Source organism: Haliotis rufescens, unplaced genomic scaffold (genome assembly GCF_023055435.1).
Source record: "Haliotis rufescens isolate VD_foot unplaced genomic scaffold, xgHalRufe1.0.p SCAF_321, whole genome shotgun sequence".
Classification (NCBI taxonomy): Eukaryota; Metazoa; Mollusca; class Gastropoda; order Lepetellida; family Haliotidae; genus Haliotis; species Haliotis rufescens.
Window position 1 is genome coordinate 1 of NW_025964026.1, and position 21,544 is coordinate 21,544.

Consider the following 21,544-nt stretch of genomic DNA (forward strand, 5'->3'; position numbering starts at 1 on the left):
ATATAAGGTGTAATTAACTGAATATTCTTGTATGTAATCTGAACTATAGAAACCGGTCGGTAACAGGACGGACAATTGAAAGAAACAGGACGGACAAACTTATGTTTGCAGTCAACTATCCTGTATCCAACTACTCTGACAAATAAGAAAATGTTCTGCTTATTTAATAGTATCTGATCATATGGATGTTATTAACTGAATGTTCTTCTATGTAATCTGAATGTAGGATACTGGTAGGTAACAGCACAGACGAAAGTAACGCCAAAGACAATAACTTTTGCATTTTGGGTTAATCCCGATATTACAAAGAATTTAAATTGATTTAAACTTACACTAAATAGTCATATGACAGTTTTTGTCATGAAGCAACAACATAATAACCAATTTTATCCATGTCAAAAATCAACATAATCTGGAGAAAAAAACTTGTCAGAAGATTTCCTGTTGAAGCCGAATTCTTTTGCAGTTGTATTCGCAAATACTGAAATAAACGGTCTGAATGGGTGAATAATAATTTCCTTAAAAGTACAATTCACTTGTATCTATGATTATTTGATTAGTGCCAGAATTAAAGGATGCCTTTCATTCACCCACAAACCACAGACTGTTTATTGTTTCTTGTTTTATCTTATCTGTAATAGCTTCCCGGTAAAAAATTTCAACACTGAAGTGGGAAGCAGTGCCTTCAATCTTCTTTCGTTCAGGAATGATGGTAATAATGTCCTCGTGCTTGTATCAGCATTTGTCCAGCAGAAGTCTTGGCCAGAAAAATCATTTTTGATCCCATTTTTTGCCAGGCTTGTGCATGCATTCCACATATATATCATAGGTAGAAACATCTGTGTATCCAGGATATGGAAAACCATCATATAACACAACAACACATTTTCCAAGACACTCTTCTGTATCATCTGGAACGGATAGTAAAATGTCACTCTCACTTTTCTCAACCTCACCCCTCTCCACCACACCACCTGTCTTCTCCACACTTTTCTCAACCTCACCCTTCTCCACCACACCACCTGTCTTCTCCACACTTTTCTCAACCTCACCCTTCTCCACCACACCGCCTGTCTTCTCCACACTTTTCTCAACCTCACCCTTTTCCACCACACCACCTGTCTTCTCCACACCTTTCTCAACCTCACCCTTCTCCACCACACCACCTGTCTTCTCCACACTTTTCTCAACCTCACCCTTCTCCACCACACCACCTGTCTTCTCCACACTTTTCTCAACCTCACCCTTCTTCAAAAGGAATTATTTGAGTTATTATGGTAATTATATTATTGATTGGTTAAACAAGGAAAGACAGTTTAAGATGATGATAAGTCTGTGCTGTTACCACCAGTGTCTGTCCTGTTACATGTTTGAAGGTAACAGCACAGACAGTAACAGCATAGACAAATTGACATTAATGACAGTTTTTTTTAAATGAGACCTCCCTTGAAATGTTGAGACCACATGACATTGTGAACAGTTCATATTTTCTAATATTCTGAAAAAATGGTTTTAGAAAAAAATATTTGTTTTGGCAAAAATAAGCAGTAACAGCATAGACATACGAAAAGGGTATTCATGATAGGAATAAACTTCCCTGTCAAGCAGAATTATCCAAGGTCTTCTCTCACTTGAAGGACACTGCTGCCATGATAGCACAGGAAGTAAGCTGTATTTCTGTTATTTTGAATTATGGGAATCTTGAAGGATTATTTATTTTTCAGTTTTGATCCATTCTGGTAACAGGACAGACACTTTTTTATGTACCAGTGTTTCTTACCAAAAACCAATATAAATAAAAGTGTGTATCTTTAAAAGATAATTTTATTCCATGAGTTAGAAAGGTAATGTACAATATATAAACATTTTTTACAATATATTTTTAATTTTTAGCAACATTTTTTTAGCTCAATTTAACCGCAATTAAGCAGTTTTAATTAAAATAAAATACATAATAAGAATTACTGAAACCTAACTTTCAGACACCATGGTATGTTCTACGAAAAACACTTGTGTTTAAACATATCTAAAATAAATATTTTAATTATTATTCAACTCGGACTAAAAATCTCACTTTTTTTTAGAATGACCCATATATGACCCAATACTTTGAAATCATTTAAAATTTTACTGGCGTTATGATTCTCTATTGTACTGGAATGTAATAATTAGTGGTTGGAAAACGTACTGAGGCAATTGTGATCAATTTGATACCGTACCACAACAAGGAGGTGTAATATATCATTCAGCTTTAATTGGGATTTTTCCATCTAACCACATATGTGAGTTGAGGTGGGTTTAACGTCGCGTTCAAGATTATTGCACTTATATGGCGACGTGCATGCACGTGTGTGTGTGGCTGCTTGTACTCGTTTGGACTGATGCCGATTTATAGTGCTAGCCCACTGAGATACCATGCCGCAGTTTAACATGAATACCCCACGCAGACACAGTATACTGACTCCGAGCCGACCAGTCATTGTTTTAATGCCGAGCGCCAGACAGGGTAACAACAAGTACCATCTTTTAACGTCTTTTGGTATGACGCGGCCGGGGATCGTACCCCGGACCTTCCGCTCTCGGGGCGGACGCTTTACCTCTAGTCCACGGAGGCGGTCTAACCACATATGTACATGTAGACATGATTAAATACCATGCTTACGGTCGCCTTTATATGGATGCATTGTTGTAAAGTAAGATTATAATTTTAATACTCACGATTTTAAAAGACGAACACTTTTCATTGGCTGGCAAAACATCACAGTCTCCAAGCGGCCAATCAGAACCCAGAGAACACACATTGGTATCATCCTCTCCCTTGCAAAAGTGCCCTGATTTGCACTGAGAATGTTCCAGGCACTTTGCCATACACTGCATTCGTCTGGTGACAGGGACGTCAAGCAACGTGGTGTTCACTGACTCTCTCTGAGAACACGCGAAATATTTCTGCTGGGTAATCTGTTGACCTCTCACTAGGACCAGCAGGGACAAGTGGAACAACAGGACGAGCAACATCACAACTGCAGGCCACTCAGTGTAAATGTGTTCCTCAAATCAGTTGTGTTTAATCAATATGGTTATGTCCAACCGATATATGTGCATCTAATCAGTATGGCTGTGTCCGATCAGTATGAATGGATCCATTCTTTGAGACTGTGTCTGATCACTTTTGCCACCGTTGCTCTCTTGTTTCTTTACCGAAAATTGCTGCAAATATAAACAATGATGGCCCATTACTCAACCAGAATGAGGTCGCAAAGCTAATTCAGTTACGTTGATGGTCAAAACTCAATCTTATTACTTAAATTTCTTTTCAGCTAACCCTCTTTATTGTGAATCCATTGATACCCAGTATGTACTATTCCCCATGGAAACAAACAAACCGAATGAGGTGCCAGCTAAGACTGAGCCGTTATTGATTTGTTCGTTTAGTCATGGCCTTACGAAGAAAGGAAGTCGACAATGTAATGTAAGTTGCATCCTCGATTATCCGGTTTATTATATTTCTGTTTATATATAATTATGTATGCCATAAAGGAAATGAGATAGTATTATGCACTGGATAGTCGATTACGTGAAAGGTACAACGTGCGTATTCAATCAATATCATATCTGTATTTGAAATCAAGGATGTGTATGCATAGCAAGACGATGGAAAAAAACCGAAAACTGTTTTATCATCAGAAGCTGATTTTCCATTTTCAGTCTACGTAAGCCGAAACGGAAGGATAACTCTTCCGCTAAAATGCGGACAATCTTGACATCACAGGAAATTCGGGCTCACTATATCGGGCAAAATCATACCACGGGCAACAATGAAGCAGTAAAATGGCATAGATTCAATGTAAACCGGGCAACGTCACATCCAGCAGCAGAAGCAGTTTTGTAACATGAAGGTCGTTTTTCAACACACTGTCAGGTTACTTAAGAGATGAACACGCTGTGTTTGCAAAGCAGTGCTGAGTTATCGGTAGGTTTAACGGCGCTAAATTGAATTTGAATCCGAGCGCTCGTGAATTAAGTACGCACTTTTATTTCTTGATAAAATCAAACGGAAATAGCTTTTAACAAATTCGTACGGTTAATAAAGATAAATATATCCAGGTTCATGCAAACTAAGAACATTTTTAAACAACAGTTACTGTCAGTATCTGACCGCCACCGTGGTCTAGTGGTAGAGCGTCCGCCCGGAGAGCGGAAGGTCCGGGGTTCGATCCCCGACCGCGTCATACCAAAATACGTTAAAAGTTGGTACTTGTTGTTACCCTGTCTGGCGCTCGGTATTAAGGGGCTAAAACAAGAACTGGTAGGCTCGGAGTCAGCTCGTATCTCAGTGGGCTAGCAGTATAAATCGGCATCAGTCCGGTCTAGTAAAAGCACACACACACACACACACACACACACACACACACACACACACACACACACACACACACACACACACACACACACACACACACGTGCATGCATGCATGCACGTCGCTATATAAGTACAATAATCTTGCACCCCATTTCACCTCACCTCACCTCGCTGTCAGTATCACTGGTGGACCTGGTATGCTTCGGGGAATAGAAATATAATATAAGTAAAAGCGACAAAAAAAAATTCCATAATAATACGAAAACTCTGCCCCAAGTCAACAACGCTCTACGATGCCGACTATATCAAGAGCATGTGTTTATGAATCACTATCAAATAGTGATGATACCAGGTGTTCACGAAAGGGTGAGCGCATCCTGCCCAACAAGTACCACCCGTCACAAACACAATGAGTCATTCAAGAACAAGTCAATTGGGCATCTGAAATAAAACCACGGAACATATGGTACAACTTAAAATAGGGAATTGTACCGGTCCTATCGGACATCATTTTTGTCACTGATGATTCAAATTTAGAAATGTTCTCCACATCTCTACGATAAACGCTGTCTTTGCAATGTAGATCGCAGTTATCTGTATATTTAACGACGCTCAATTGAATTTGAAACTAAGAACGCACATAAAACCATTCTAAACTTCTAAAAGATATTTCATTGTTAAGAGAGGTATTCTAGTTGATCTATGCTTTCCCAAAAGTAAAACCAAAGAATTCAACCGACACACTCACCTTAACAATTTGATGAATTTGTGGGAACACGAGCTTAGATGGAAGTGATAATCACTCAGTTGCCGTTAATGACTACGTATCATAGACGTTGTTACGTGGCTGTCTCACGTACAAACAAGCCCTGACGTTGTGACGTTTCTCTCCACCTGAAGCTGTCACAGAAGTCCCGAAATGGTGTCTTCACTGTCGTCCTTAACAGGCGAGACAGGCTTGCAAAAGCCGCTGCTTTTGATTTGATAGAATGCTTTCATTTCATTCTCTTGAGCAACAACACATCATTTGACCTTTATCGATTTAATCACATTTAACCACCCGCTTGCTTTCGCCTTTAGGCTATTGCAGAGAAAGGATTAATTACTTAAATACTGCTTTTAAAGTTGCAATCATATGGATGTGACGTTGGGTCGTATGAACAGTGTTCCTAAATGCTTGTGTTCGTCTTTGACATCAAGCGCATTAGGGAAGCGAAGACGTTTTACTGTTATTCTTTTCTATTCCATAAAAAGTACATTGCATGGGAAATAGGCAAAAGGTATGTAAAGCCTTTTGTATTCTCTGACATTTTGGAAACACAGAATACATCAATAAGCATATTTGCTGTGCTGTGTTCAATATTCATTGCCTTTCATGAGAATTAATATGTAGGTGCATTACATGCGTTTTACAGTAATCCCCCGTCGCCCTTGCAGGGAACATAAATATGATCAGTGGATCCGTAAGGGTACCCAGTATACAACTAGGACGCCAGGGGTCATACGTCGCACGCCAACTTTAGTTTGTCATTCTTCTTTTTTAGCATTTTGTTGCAAGCTATGTTCACTCAAACACATCAATTTCTAATCATATTTCACTTTGAAAATAGTCGTTGTTCCGACATAGTCTGTATTAAAAGCCAACACCCATTTCAATGTGAGGTGAGAACACAACGTTGTCTTGGTGTGTACAGATGACACTGATGCCCCAGTGGTCTAACTGTAGAGTTGCGTCCCGTAGGTGTACCAGAAACCTCCGAACGTGGGTTACAAGATTTCCCCTTGATGATGTTTGTATGTTTGTCAGCACCATACCCGTGTGTCTGTGGATTTCACCAAAGTGTTAAACGTCAAAAGTGTTGAATCTCACGCTATGAAGTAACTGAAACTTTACAAAACTCTTTTAATCGTTGTTGGCTTCTGGTATTGTTTCCGCTGTTTATAGGAGATAGGTAAATGGGTATTAAGAAATCTTGATAATTCATAATTCAGGAACTTTTTTCTGATTCGAAGATGTGTATCCATAGCCATGCGTTTAGGAACTAATAAAGTGCGATTCACAGTACTTTTTAAAAGAAATTACCTGCCCTTTGCTGTCAATCTGCGCAATGGAGTGATTGTATAAACATGTGTTATTATTGTGAAAGTAGATCCATTCCTGCACATGTAGAGTCATAGCCAATTGTCTGATTGGTCCGGGTTTTTTTCATATCTACTGTAAAAGGACGCCAGCATTCGAAGTTTAGTATCTCATCAGACATTAACGTACAATTGTTGCTCCTTGCCCATCAAAAATCCTACTTTGCCACATCTTAATAAGTTCTTATCAAATACATTATTGCAATCATTATATTTAACATTTGATAAGGGGAAATGATTTTAAAACTTCGTAGTAACTTACATAAGCTTTGTTAGCATGTGACTTTGGTCCCCAAAGATTTTCATATCTCTTACTTTTATAACGCCATTCATTCACGGATCTCGCGTGCAATATGGTATTTATGCGTGCAGTACATGACCATGAAATCCTTGCTGCAGGAGTGAAATGTTGCACGCTCATGTAACAAGCATGAAGCTGTTAATTTAACGATGGGAAATGCAACTACATCCGGATCCACAAAGACGTCAACTAACCTCTGACATGACGAGTAGAGGCGTTGGTTTGCTTGAAGCGGCATGAACACAGGTAGAATCCGGCAGAATCCAGAGACAACACAACGTAGGTCATGCAAGGTCTGCAGCAGTGACTGATGGCGGGATTTTGGTGCTTCAAGCACGACGTTCCCCTAACATACAGTTTTTATAAATCCTATTGTTGTGCAAACCAGTTCAAGAGGTTTCTTGAAAGCTTCATTTCAGCAAAATACCTAATTGATATAATATGTACACCGAAATACTATCTCCTTTGTCTGTTTAATACATTCAGAAAACCTTTTTTCGTATTTCCCCTCCGGACAGTGCCCTTAATCCCCAGCGCTATCTATAAATGTCAGGTAACACCACCCTTCATCGCAGGATCTTAGGTATGTACGTGTACTTGGGTCACTCACCTTGCGCCACCTCACATAATATATCTTCCTACAAAACCTGACCGACAAGTTAAATCAGACAGACCGGCCAAGATCATTGACAGGAGAGGACGGCTTGTGCTGCTAGTTGTCGTGTCGGCTACGGCCGCCTACGTCGACGATGAAGAATCGCCCTCCAACTTCCTCCCTGTGTGTAAGTGACAGAGCGGGTCTATGCACCAGGAACATTGGCCACTCGGTCACGGTGTGCGTTGTGTTCCCTGATTACCATTTCTTGTACCATTTCGACCTTTTTCAACCTGCAACAATAAACATGGCTGTTTTCGTTTAAACTTCACCCTTGAGCTTTGCCTTTCGCCGTCTCACTGAACTGCCATCGGAGGGAAAAGCGTGCTCTTGGACACTAGGCAAACAGCAACTCAACTAAGGAACTCTGGTGTGCCTGTTAACATAGACAGTACGTAGGCGTCTATCAAATATTGAGCAGACGCCAGTAGATATCACTGTCTTTGACAACAAAGGCTCTATTTAGCGAAAATATCATCACTTGTAACAAATGGTATCTTAAGATCGTAACGGTGTCACAAAAGAATTCTTTTCTCACTGAAGGACACAAAAAGGCGATCGAGTTGGCTTATTTTTTTCCGCCACTTCGATGACTCGTCTAGTTCGATTCCCCAAATGGGTCAGTGTTTGAATGACTGGGACGGTGGGGGTGGGTTGGCTACGGTGGACCTGTGTGTGAAAACCAATCTTGTTTTGCAGTGCAGTTAGCCGTATTACAGCTTTATGATGACGGCTTGTGGATAATCGAGTCTAAACATGGCAATATGCTGATAACATGAGCACGTTCTGCATCTAAATATATATAATTCTGCGTTCGGTTGTCGTTCACCTACACCTCCAAACTGCACAGTGTGCAATTTTTATTCACACCTATCGGGAGCAAGGGTGCCCCATTCATCTAATTATATATTGCAGATATGTTCCTTTAGCGCTGGCAGGATACTCCACGATTATGATCCGTAAGTCAGTCAACATCACACTCGATCCTATGGGTTTTCCAAACTTGTAGCATTCCTGTCGCTTTATGTTGACACGCCCTGATGGCGCAAATCTCGTCAAAATCAGATCTGTCACTCCGCATGAAGATTTGAGGACACCTCCACATGACACGACTACTCGCATAGATTTCAAGACGCATTTAAGCAAGGGGTCTATACTCATTAATTTGGTGAGGCATTAGTTAATTCTATTTCACTATGCTTTTGTCTCTTTTGTCCTCAGTGGGCCGAAAGCAAGGCAACCTCAATGTCGGCATGGTTTTGGCAACGAAAGATGAATCATCTGTATAAATCCGGACACTCGTAAAAGTTATGTCAAAACCGGATATTTTTGTCTTGACAAAATGATTGATCACTCAAAAAACAAAAAACAATCTCTCAAACGCCATGGTTCAACAAATTAAAAGACTGATTCAGAGACATATATGTTCCATAACCTTAGTGTCACAACTGTGGATCTACTAGACAGTAATCATAGATCGACTGACCGTAGAGACATCTCTGACAGAAAGTATTATACCAGAGGGTAGTGCAGGTACAGCTTCACCCATCAGGATTCAGAGTGCCATAATTTTCACACGGGTTCCCCTCTTTGAAAATGTCAAATGTAAACTTCCTCAAGTACAATATCCGCAAAATGATATAAACATTGCTTAAATGTCGCAGATGATATGGTGCTCCATCTACTGGCATCACAGGACCAATGACAGTATTGTTCATTTTTTAAAACAACCAAGCAGTCTGTGTTGATGCAGTGGACGGATTTGCGCAACAAAACAGATATGAACCAACTTTCTGCTGTTATTTCTAATGTTGTTGATACCATGACTCTCTTTTTTGTTACTGCCATTACAGAACCAAAAGTCGGATTGTACACCTTTGAAACAAACACAAATAGAATTAGAGATACATTCAATGACCAGATTCGGGCATACAAACAGATATATAAGGAAAATTCGGCGATTATTTCAAATGCCACTGGTGGTATGATTCTCCATTTTACTGGAAAGTTATGATCAGTTGTTGAAAAGATTACTGACGCAGTTGTGATCATTCTTGATAAGGCACCTTGACTCAACTTTCAATCATCCCCCATATGTACATGTTTACATGATTAAATATCGCAAAATTGAGTAATACAAACAATCACCTTTATATGGTGGGACTATTGTAAAGTATGATTATAATTATAATACTCATGATTTTAAAAGACGAAACCTCTCGTATGAAGTGATTTTGTCTGATAAATCATTCATAAAATATATACTACTATATATACTAATTTTCTCAAGAATGGTTATCCAGGAATTGGGAACCGAGAGATCAAATTCACAACAATCTTCTGTAGTTGCAGGGTTCAATACGTTTTTAGGATGCCCAAACGTCAGGTGATGTTGTATAACGAGAGTTCTTGTTTTGTAGGGCACGTTTAAGTGTATCCCAGAATCTCTAACAGTCATTGTCCTTTGCTGCTGCATTTATCTCATCACTCATTTTCATATTATATATATGTTCTTCTTTCTTTCACAGCACATTTTAAAATCTGCCTTTGCCACAATATCTTTTTTTAAAATTTAGCGCACAGTTATATTTTCTGAACTTGTTCAGTAGTCTATATTTCTCTGATTCGAATTGAACACAGTCATCATCAAACCAAGGAGGTTGTGATCTTCTAGTTTGCTTAGATGCTGTATCATAAGCTCCTCCATTTAGTGCACTATGAGTCATAATTTCGGATAATTTTGTAACGGCTTGTTTATGTAATCATCTAATATCACTGAGAATGTTTTCATACATAATCTGACTTGTAGTTTTCCGAATTCATTGTATGAAAATTGTGGAATAAATCTGGGAACAGTCTCCACTATACCATCTGTGATGATTCCATTACTTGATTGTATATTACATTTTTTTATTGTACACTTGACGGGATATGATCTGAATCTGTAGCTGGATAACTGACATATCAATGACGTTTGGGAAAAGATCACTGGAAGCTATGAAATAGTCTACAGTACTGCATCCTGTATGTGACACAAAATTGAAGTTACCCGGGATATCCAAAGGGGCTCTGCCATTTACAATATGTACACGGAGTAATTTACACAAATCTCAGTAAAGCTCTACAGTAGTTATTTGTTTTTAGTCCCGAACACTTCTTGTAACTGAGACATTATCTCTAACATAATGTGGATCAACTGGTGAATACTTCACATCAGCATCAAGGATAAAATCCAGGTCACACCCAGTTCTTGCGTTAAAATCACCACATAAGATGAATTTACAGGACTCATCATAATCGTGTTAGATATGTACTAACCGATTCTCCAATCTATCTAGGACAGTCGGGTAGCCTAGTGGTTAAAGCGTTCGCTCGTCACGCCGAAGACCCGGGTTCGATTCTCGACATGGGTACAATATGTGAAGACCATTTCCTGTGTCCCCCGCCGCTATATTGCTGGAATATTGCTAAAAGCGGCGTAAAACCATACTCACTCACTCCAATCTATCTATAGCGTTTTCCTCACAATTATTGTAGAACAGAGATGATTCGGGGTGAATATATACAAAAGCAATAAAAGTGTGTATTCGGCTTTCAGCATTCACAATCCTGAAAAAGATAACATTATCCCAATGTGAATAAACTCTCTCAGAGGTTGTGCCAAACAGTGTTTTATGCAAACTGCAATTCCACTAGATAACCTTCCACGGTCAGACAAACATAATTATCATAGTTACTGAATACTTGCGTTAATACATTACTAAAATCTGTACACATTGTTTCAATAAAACAGAAAACATCTTGGTAGAATGAAATAAAGTCACCAAATTCAATTTTGGATTTTAGTCCTTGGATGTTCAAGTCACATATATTCAATATGTTTAGTGTAGATTCAGTGTTATTTTCATAAGCGTCATCGAGGCCACGACCACCATCCTATTTGCTTTAACACCAGCTGATGTAGACGTTGTTGATGATCACATTGCAGCAGGTGCAGACGTCGTTGATGTCTCTGTAGGATTGGGTGATGATCGTGTCTGCGATTTCGTGACTAATGCCCAGTTCCTACGCTGTCCCACTTGTCTGATTTGTGTGTCGTCGTCTTCCAGAACAAAAACAGAACCATCAACTACCAGTTTATCATAAACTCAAATAGTCAACTTTGTTCTCTTGTCTGGCTCTCATCATAAAGGGTAACAACTTTGACCGAATTCCCCTCACTCTCTGATGTTTATAATACATAACAAGGCAATGAAAACTCTTTTTCATTAGAAACTTATTTTTCCCTTTCCCGAAATTGTGTTTTCATTGTCTACCACAACAGATTATCGATTTGATATCATGTCTTCATTTACTTTTCAAGACCAAGAAAACATTATTTGTTTCTTCTTTATCGATTTAATCACATCGTTTTAGATGAATACGTACAACCACTTGCTTTCACACTTGCTATTATAACTAGCAATTGATAAACACTACTTTAAAGCTTCAATTATATTGTGGTTCCGTTGTTTTACAACCCTCGACAATCGTTACCAGTCAACACAGTTCCGCCCACTGTGATCAATGAAGAAGCTCAAACACGACCGATTCGATTTTTATGAGCGTGTCGGGAGTATTGCGTCTTCTGTCCATTCATGTGGGAATCCGGGTTAGTGGCGGCTATTGTATTCCGGGATAGACTGTTGTTATTATTGACTTGCAATCTAATCCAGCTCCTATCTCAACGGAAGATCTGAATGCTGTTAAATCGGCGATCTTGGATGAGCTAAAATACTTTAGAACTTCAATGCAGACAGACATAAACTCAATAAAAGCCCAGTTGACGGAGGTGATAAACAAATGTGATCAGTTGGAAACAGTAGTTAAAAAGGTGCAGAGTGACGTGGAAAATGTACAGCACCAGCACGATATTATTTATTCTGATATGGATGCTTTGAACACTAAATCTGAACTCCTTGAAGGCAAAGTAGAAAAACAGGCTGAAAACATTGACAGACTAGAGTTGTATAGTCGCAGAGATAATGTTGTATTTTACGGCATCTAGGAGAGTAATCAGGAAAATTTTGATTCATGCAAAGATACTGTTGTAAATATCCTCAACAAACACGGTGAAGATAGAGATTGTACTCGCACAGATATTGTACGAGCGCATCGTGTAGGTACGACGCGAGACACTGACACTGCAAACACGAAAACGTCGTTTTTTCCCGTATATGGTCATTGGACGGAAAAACGACGTTATTTGGACGTTTTCAAACCATCGTTTTTCCGTCCAAATAACGTCGTTATTTGACATCGGATTTTACTGGGAGAGAACGATAGCGTTAAGCTCCTCCCTTTCTTGATTGACATTGTCAATCAAGCAACAGCATCTACCGGTATTTCTACTTCTCGGTTTTCATTGGTCAGTCCCCGCGTGTTAGATGGCCTCAGACCACAGTTATCCCCCCTAAGTTTTACCATGAACCGGAAGGAAAATAGGAGAATATAGTACCCAGTTGAAATGGGCTGTTCAGCCTGTGGCAATTTTTTTGGAGTGACTTGTGATAGCTTAAATGAAAGATAAGACATTGTAGTTTGCTGTCAATTTTTTGTAAGCCCCAATCTGTGAAGGTATTGATTCCAGCTTCCCATGATTTGACCCCAAGTTGAAGGCCGCTGTGTGTGTTTCGGCTCGAAACTTCCGGTGAGCATTGTTGACAGTGGTTACTGCGAAAGCAAGGTGGTGGATCCTGGACGTAAGTTTGCGTTTTAAGTGACAAGTGGCAGGTTGGTCAGCATGCAACAGGAGAACAGCCTACGACTGATAATAATTATGGTGGGCTGTCATGTCACTGTAGATAGCAAAGAAGGAAATTAATTGTGGTCTGAGGCCTGATATGGTGAGGCTAGTGCATATGTTTGATTGACTATATCTCTATTATTATGCAAGATTTTGACTTGAAACTTGGCACATATATTCACAGTAAGTGTTGAAATCTGTGTACATGTGTATTCAGGTTGAAATATTTTTTAATTTTTTTTAATGATTTTGTGTACTTTTTCGAACGTGCGATTTTATGCATGTTGTTGAAATGAGTGAATGCCAGCATCATAATAAGTCATATGAGTTCCAATATGGTAGAATCATGTATCACTACACCTGTCGTGCCTCGTTTGCACTTGGACACTTTTAATATGGCCAACATCAATGCCTTTTTTAAGAAATACAGAGAGTTATTTGCTCGGCATTCAGCCAAAACTGACCAACACGGCACCTGTCAAAACGGCCAATGTCAGCTGTGGTCTAGGGCATGTAAGCCCAGTGGATATGGGGTTTTGAGATACTATTGCCCCATATCCAACAAGTGGCGCACCATAAATGCCCATAGACTCAGCTACATTGTGCATAGGGAAGATTTCGACATAGGTGATTTGGACATCAGCCATTTGTGCCATAATTCCAAATGCACCTATGTCGAACATCTTTCTGCTGAGCCTCATAGCATTAATGCAGAAAGAGTAGCCTGTGTGAACAGGGGTGCATGCAAAGGCCATGCGCCATATGCAGATTGCCTTTTGGCTTTGAAGCTATGAAAAGAGACAACAACAAGCAAAGTAAATGATTAAGATTTTATTCATTAACTGATGTTCAGCACAGTGACAGCTGATTGTTAGCATTGCATATACAAAAAGCATAGCTGTACAGCAACTGTTACCTATTTCAACTCAATTGTTTACACAAAGTCAGTCATAAGCTAGTCATTACCTACAGTATTACTGCACATGTTCATTTCTTTGAATATGAATGGTCAGCTTGTTTGCTAAAACATGGCACAGGGTCAAGTTGACCCTTTTTGTAGTCCCCCCTCTGTTTGTCACTCAGTTTTGACTTTAAATGTTCACTAATTTTGCTCCCATGCTGTACGAGCTTTCTTTTCACAACACTGGGACTTTTCTGGTATTCCTTGTGATAGGCAGCTTCCTTGTCCATTTGTTCAAGTGACCGTACTGCTCGACTTGATAGTTCAACACCAGAGTTTTGGCACTTGTCGATTGCTGATGTCCCGGGGCCATTGTTGAGCCTATGAATAGTCGATGAAGCCCTCCCAATCATATTTCTTGAAAAGTTCACGTTCTTTGGCAAAGAAATACTCATTGATCGGTTCACGGCTTCACATTTCTGTGTGTCTGTGTACAGTTTCATTTGTTCGACAACTTCGACACTCAGCTTCATCTTGAGAATTTCATTCATCAAGTGTTTATCATTGTCATCCATATTGAAATGAGTGATTTTGTTGCAGCCGAGGAACATGGACCGCTGCCACCAGCTGTTTGTTACACCGCCTCGACACACAACAGAGTACCGGGCACACCTGGAGCAGTCGCCGCTGTAGCACTTGAGGGTTGCTTCGAGCACTCTAGGTAAGATACTACGAAGTGTTTTCATGTCGCCTGCATGATCCTTCATGAGTTCTTTCAGTATCAGGCTGCACCGTGCCTTTACATCCTGCCTTAGCACCTTCTTAGCCTCCAATTTCTGTGTACGAGTAGTGCCGGGGAACATATCTGGGTTGAAATCAGCTCTGTAGCATTGCCGAAACTGTCCTTGAGCCAAGTGGGTGGGATCAGCTAGCCTCTGCACCTTCCACATAGGGTCTAACACTTTCAGAGCCTTGTCTATACCATCTGCAGACTTAGAATCCCCATCGGTAGTAGCATACTTAATTAGCACACCCTGTAGCGCAAGCTGATTTCCAATGTCCTCTCCCATATTGAACTCGGAGAACGGAGCGAAGGCCGACATGTTTGCAGTACAGTCTGGGTGCCCCCCTGGACACTTCACATCCATTCCTTTTCCTTTCAGCCAAGCACCAGTCCAGCACAGCTTATTCTGGAATGACGCGCCGATGATGAACTTCTAATCGGTAATAGTTTCGCAGGCTATGCCGATTGCTTGTGATGCATTCTGCCCTGGCTTCTTCCTGCTTGCTATTGTCGTTGAGTTGTATCGGCCATCCATGGCAATATTCATCTCGCATGGCTCAGTACCCCTCTTCCGATTAACTTCCTTTACCAATTCAACTTTTTCAGCCATATCCTGTGTATTCAGTTCAGTAACAGCAATAGCCACCTTGTTGGAGGTCCTCTGCATACTGCTCCTGCATGGGGGCGGAATGTCCATGTTCGCCATCAGTAACCTGGCTCTTGTGTTCCCAATAGGGGTGTCTTGAAGACCCAAGGCAAGTCCTACGTTAGGGGCTGCTGGGTTTGGTCCAGGTTTGCCTGTCTTGATTTCTTTATACAACTTCATTTCAGGTGCTGTGAAGTCACATACAACACATTTCAGTGTCACTTTCCAGCATGCTCCCCATTTTCTCTCCTTGGCTATCTGCAGCTGAGGGTCGTCGCAGTCAGTGGATGTCGAACGATGCAGTCGCAGAGCTGTGTTCCATGCTTCGGCCACCTTTTCATTGTCGACTAGTCGCATACCCTCCAAGTCATCTTTGCTTGACTCTTGTTTCAGGTTTTGCTTGCTGGCCGGAGTAGGCCGCAACAGCCTCACAGAGGTAGAGATGCCCTCACAGTCAGGTGTCGACAGCCCAGTGCCATCCAGCCTAGACTTGGTAACCAGTGAGAAGTCTTCAGCACTCATCCTAGTGACAGTCCTGGGTATCTGGGGTGGAGAGTCACTTTCTGTCTCTTCAGACTCAAGGGTGAGACCTTTGTTCCAGGGAGTGTGGCCCTTGCTGAACTGTGACTTGATTCTCTTGCGATCGCCTTTCATTGTGATTGTCTCGGACAGAACTAATGAGCTCTGAGCACAAGATGTACCTATATACCCCATGACTGTGTAATGTCAATGGCAATGACAAGCGTGTAAATGTATTAGAAACTCTCAAGACATACATATGTCTTGTGCCAGCAGTCCAAATTGCAGTTGAGCTGTACACGCAGTTTGACACCTTGGCGTGTATTGGCCGAGTGTCAGCTGAGAGTGGTCACACCTGGTGACTCGCTGCACTTGATTGGCTGTACACAGCTACCTGTCCCACCAATCATTTTAATGAGTAAAGACAGGGCTTTCATGTGAATAAAAATTTAACAGTTTCAATTTTCATTTTTGTTGAAAAATATGAACTTTAATTCAATTGTTTTGTTAAAAAATGTATGCATGTACCTAAAAATAGGCCAAAAAAAAAAGAATTGATATACCGGACTGAAATTGATGTCTGTTGATAGTATATGTCATGACGAGACAGGAACACTTGCTTGTTTTGTCAATTTCCTTTTGGTTATGGAGTTATGGACAAATTAGAATTGCATTTGAAATGAATTCATGCCAAAAATGTACTCTCAAGTGCTATGGATGCAGCATGATTTCAAATGACTATAAGTCAAGCTGTGTATGAGTTAGGGATTCCAAATTTTCTGTGAGCCTTCAACAGTGTATGGGCTTAGTATTGATGAAGTTGTATTTGAATTGCATACTTTTTTCTGTCCTGATAGGCCTCAGACCACAGTTATCCCCCCTAAGTTTTACCATGAACCGGAAGGAAAATAGGAGAATATAGTAACCAGTTGAAATGGGCTGTTCAGCCTGTGGCAATTTTTTTGGAGTGACTTGTGATAGCTTAAATGAAAGATAAGACATTGTAGTTTGCTGTCAATTTTTTGTAAGCCCCAATCTGTGAAGGTATTGATTCCAGCTTCCCATGATTTGACCCCAAGTTGAAGGCCGCTGTGTGTGTTTCGGCTCGAAACTTCCGGTGAGCATTGTTGACAGTGGTTACTGCGAAAGCAAGGTGGTGGATCCTGGACGTAAGTTTGCGTTTTAAGTGACAAGTGGCAGGTTGGTCAGCATGCAACAGGAGAACAGCCTACGACTGATAATAATTATGGTGGGCTGTCATGTCACTGTAGATAGCAAAGAAGGAAATTAATTGTGGTCTGAGGCCTGATATGGTGAGGCTAGTGCATATGTTTGATTGACTATATCTCTATTATTATGCAAGATTTTGACTTGAAACTTGGCACATATATTCACAGTAAGTGTTGAAATCTGTGTACATGTGTATTCAGGTTGAAATATTTTTTAATTTTTTTTAATGATTTTGTGTACTTTTTCGAACGTGCGATTTTATGCATGTTGTTGAAATGAGTGAATGCCAGCATCATAATAAGTCATATGAGTTCCAATATGGTAGAATCATGTATCACTACACCTGTCGTGCCTCGTTTGCACTTGGACACTTTTAATATGGCCAACATCAATGCCTTTTTTAAGAAATACAGAGAGTTATTTGCTCGGCATTCAGCCAAAACTGACCAACACGGCACCTGTCAAAACGGCCAATGTCAGCTGTGGTCTAGGGCATGTAAGCCCAGTGGATATGGGGTTTTGAGATACTATTGCCCCATATCCAACAAGTGGCGCACCATAAATGCCCATAGACTCAGCTACATTGTGCATAGGGAAGATTTCGACATAGGTGATTTGGACATCAGCCATTTGTGCCATAATTCCAAATGCACCTATGTCGAACATCTTTCTGCTGAGCCTCATAGCATTAATGCAGAAAGAGTAGCCTGTGTGAACAGGGGTGCATGCAAAGGCCATGCGCCATATGCAGATTGCCTTTTGGCTTTGAAGCTATGAAAAGAGACAACAACAAGCAAAGTAAATGATTAAGATTTTATTCATTAACTGATGTTCAGCACAGTGACAGCTGATTGTTAGCATTGCATATACAAAAAGCATAGCTGTACAGCAACTGTTACCTATTTCAACTCAATTGTTTACACAAAGTCAGTCATAAGCTAGTCATTACCTACAGTATTACTGCACATGTTCATTTCTTTGAATATGAATGGTCAGCTTGTTTGCTAAAACATGGCACAGGGTCAAGTTGACCCTTTTTGTAGTCCCCCCTCTGTTTGTCACTCAGTTTTGACTTTAAATGTTCACTAATTTTGCTCCCATGCTGTACGAGCTTTCTTTTCACAACACTGGGACTTTTCTGGTATTCCTTGTGATAGGCAGCTTCCTTGTCCATTTGTTCAAGTGACCGTACTGCTCGACTTGATAGTTCAACACCAGAGTTTTGGCACTTGTCGATTGCTGATGTCCCGGGGCCATTGTTGAGCCTATGAATAGTCGATGAAGCCCTCCCAATCATATTTCTTGAAAAGTTCACGTTCTTTGGCAAAGAAATACTCATTGATCGGTTCACGGCTTCACATTTCTGTGTGTCTGTGTACAGTTTCATTTGTTCGACAACTTCGACACTCAGCTTCATCTTGAGAATTTCATTCATCAAGTGTTTATCATTGTCATCCATATTGAAATGAGTGATTTTGTTGCAGCCGAGGAACATGGACCGCTGCCACCAGCTGTTTGTTACACCGCCTCGACACACAACAGAGTACCGGGCACACCTGGAGCAGTCGCCGCTGTAGCACTTGAGGGTTGCTTCGAGCACTCTAGGTAAGATACTACGAAGTGTTTTCATGTCGCCTGCATGATCCTTCATGAGTTCTTTCAGTATCAGGCTGCACCGTGCCTTTACATCCTGCCTTAGCACCTTCTTAGCCTCCAATTTCTGTGTACGAGTAGTGCCGGGGAACATATCTGGGTTGAAATCAGCTCTGTAGCATTGCCGAAACTGTCCTTGAGCCAAGTGGGTGGGATCAGCTAGCCTCTGCACCTTCCACATAGGGTCTAACACTTTCAGAGCCTTGTCTATACCATCTGCAGACTTAGAATCCCCATCGGTAGTAGCATACTTAATTAGCACACCCTGTAGCGCAAGCTGATTTCCAATGTCCTCTCCCATATTGAACTCGGAGAACGGAGCGAAGGCCGACATGTTTGCAGTACAGTCTGGGTGCCCCCCTGGACACTTCACATCCATTCCTTTTCCTTTCAGCCAAGCACCAGTCCAGCACAGCTTATTCTGGAATGACGCGCCGATGATGAACTTCTAATCGGTAATAGTTTCGCAGGCTATGCCGATTGCTTGTGATGCATTCTGCCCTGGCTTCTTCCTGCTTGCTATTGTCGTTGAGTTGTATCGGCCATCCATGGCAATATTCATCTCGCATGGCTCAGTACCCCTCTTCCGATTAACTTCCTTTACCAATTCAACTTTTTCAGCCATATCCTGTGTATTCAGTTCAGTAACAGCAATAGCCACCTTGTTGGAGGTCCTCTGCATACTGCTCCTGCATGGGGGCGGAATGTCCATGTTCGCCATCAGTAACCTGGCTCTTGTGTTCCCAATAGGGGTGTCTTGAAGACCCAAGGCAAGTCCTACGTTAGGGGCTGCTGGGTTTGGTCCAGGTTTGCCTGTCTTGATTTCTTTATACAACTTCATTTCAGGTGCTGTGAAGTCACATACAACACATTTCAGTGTCACTTTCCAGCATGCTCCCCATTTTCTCTCCTTGGCTATCTGCAGCTGAGGGTCGTCGCAGTCAGTGGATGTCGAACGATGCAGTCGCAGAGCTGTGTTCCATGCTTCGGCCACCTTTTCATTGTCGACTAGTCGCATACCCTCCAAGTCATCTTTGCTTGACTCTTGTTTCAGGTTTTGCTTGCTGGCCGGAGTAGGCCGCAACAGCCTCACAGAGGTAGAGATGCCCTCACAGTCAGGTGTCGACAGCCCAGTGCCATCCAGCCTAGACTTGGTAACCAGTGAGAAGTCTTCAGCACTCATCCTAGTGACAGTCCTGGGTATCTGGGGTGGAGAGTCACTTTCTGTCTCTTCAGACTCAAGGGTGAGACCTTTGTTCCAGGGAGTGTGGCCCTTGCTGAACTGTGACTTGATTCTCTTGCGATCGCCTTTCATTGTGATTGTCTCGGACAGAACTAATGAGCTCTGAGCACAAGATGTACCTATATACCCCATGACTGTGTAATGTCAATGGCAATGACAAGCGTGTAAATGTATTAGAAACTCTCAAGACATACATATGTCTTGTGCCAGCAGTCCAAATTGCAGTTGAGCTGTACACGCAGTTTGACACCTTGGCGTGTATTGGCCGAGTGTCAGCTGAGAGTGGTCACACCTGGTGACTCGCTGCACTTGATTGGCTGTACACAGCTACCTGTCCCACCAATCATTTTAATGAGTAAAGACAGGGCTTTCATGTGAATAAAAATTTAACAGTTTCAATTTTCATTTTTGTTGAAAAATATGAACTTTAATTCAATTGTTTTGTTAAAAAATGTATGCATGTACCTAAAAATAGGCCAAAAAAAAAAGAATTGATATACCGGACTGAAATTGATGTCTGTTGATAGTATATGTCATGACGAGACAGGAACACTTGCTTGTTTTGTCAATTTCCTTTTGGTTATGGAGTTATGGACAAATTAGAATTGCATTTGAAATGAATTCATGCCAAAAATGTACTCTCAAGTGCTATGGATGCAGCATGATTTCAAATGACTATAAGTCAAGCTGTGTATGAGTTAGGGATTCCAAATTTTCTGTGAGCCTTCAACAGTGTATGGGCTTAGTATTGATGAAGTTGTATTTGAATTGCATACTTTTTTCTGTCCTGATAGGCCTCAGACCACAGTTATCCCCCCTAAGTTTTACCATGAACCGGAAGGAAAATAGGAGAATATAGTAACCAGTTGAAATGGGCTGTTCAGCCTGTGGCAATTTTTTTGGAGTGACTTGTGATAGCTTAAATGAAAGATAAGACATTGTAGTTTGCTGTCAATTTTTTGTAAGCCCCAATCTGTGAAGGTATTGATTCCAGCTTCCCATGATTTGACCCCAAGTTGAAGGCCGCTGTGTGTGTTTCGGCTCGAAACTTCCGGTGAGCATTGTTGACAGTGGTTACTGCGAAAGCAAGGTGGTGGATCCTGGACGTAAGTTTGCGTTTTAAGTGACAAGTGGCAGGTTGGTCAGCATGCAACAGGAGAACAGCCTACGACTGATAATAATTATGGTGGGCTGTCATGTCACTGTAGATAGCAAAGAAGGAAATTAATTGTGGTCTGAGGCCTGATATGGTGAGGCTAGTGCATATGTTTGATTGACTATATCTCTATTATTATGCAAGATTTTGACTTGAAACTTGGCACATATAT

At 41.0% G+C, this 21,544-nt stretch overlaps 1 protein-coding gene across 2 annotated transcripts; it reads left to right on the forward strand.

Annotated features, from left to right (window-relative positions):
• Positions 1-12,887: 12,887 nt before the first annotated feature.
• Positions 12,888-20,611, forward strand: LOC125371970. 2 transcript variants are annotated; one of them, XM_048380739.1, is made up of 5 exons: positions 12,888-14,055; positions 14,742-14,862; positions 15,965-16,154; positions 18,805-18,925; positions 20,028-20,611. In XM_048380739.1, the coding sequence occupies exons 1-4, from the start codon at positions 13,983-13,985 to the stop codon at positions 18,895-18,897; spliced, it is 477 nt and encodes a 158-aa protein (XP_048236696.1). In that variant the 5' UTR covers positions 12,888-13,982; the 3' UTR covers positions 18,898-18,925; positions 20,028-20,611. The 2 variants fall into 2 exon arrangements, with proteins under 2 accessions (XP_048236696.1, XP_048236695.1); XM_048380738.1 differs by lacking the exons at positions 18,805-18,925; positions 20,028-20,611 and having other exon boundaries at positions 15,965-16,548.
• The last annotated feature ends 933 nt before the right edge of the window (positions 20,612-21,544 follow it).

What these genes read in the sequence shown, in the direction of transcription:
- LOC125371970 (XM_048380738.1), top strand. Translation starts at nt 13,983, where the DNA reads ATGCAAAGGCCATGCGCCATATGCAGATTGCCTTTTGGCTTTGAAGCT. An exon ending in AAGAGACAACAACAAGCAAA is followed by an intron (nt 14,056 to 14,741) that starts GTAAATGATTAA and finishes ATTTTGTTGCAG; the next exon opens with CCGAGGAACATGGACCGCTG. An exon ending in GGTTGCTTCGAGCACTCTAG is followed by an intron (nt 14,863 to 15,964) that starts GTAAGATACTAC and finishes CTCTTGTTTCAG; the next exon opens with GTTTTGCTTGCTGGCCGGAG.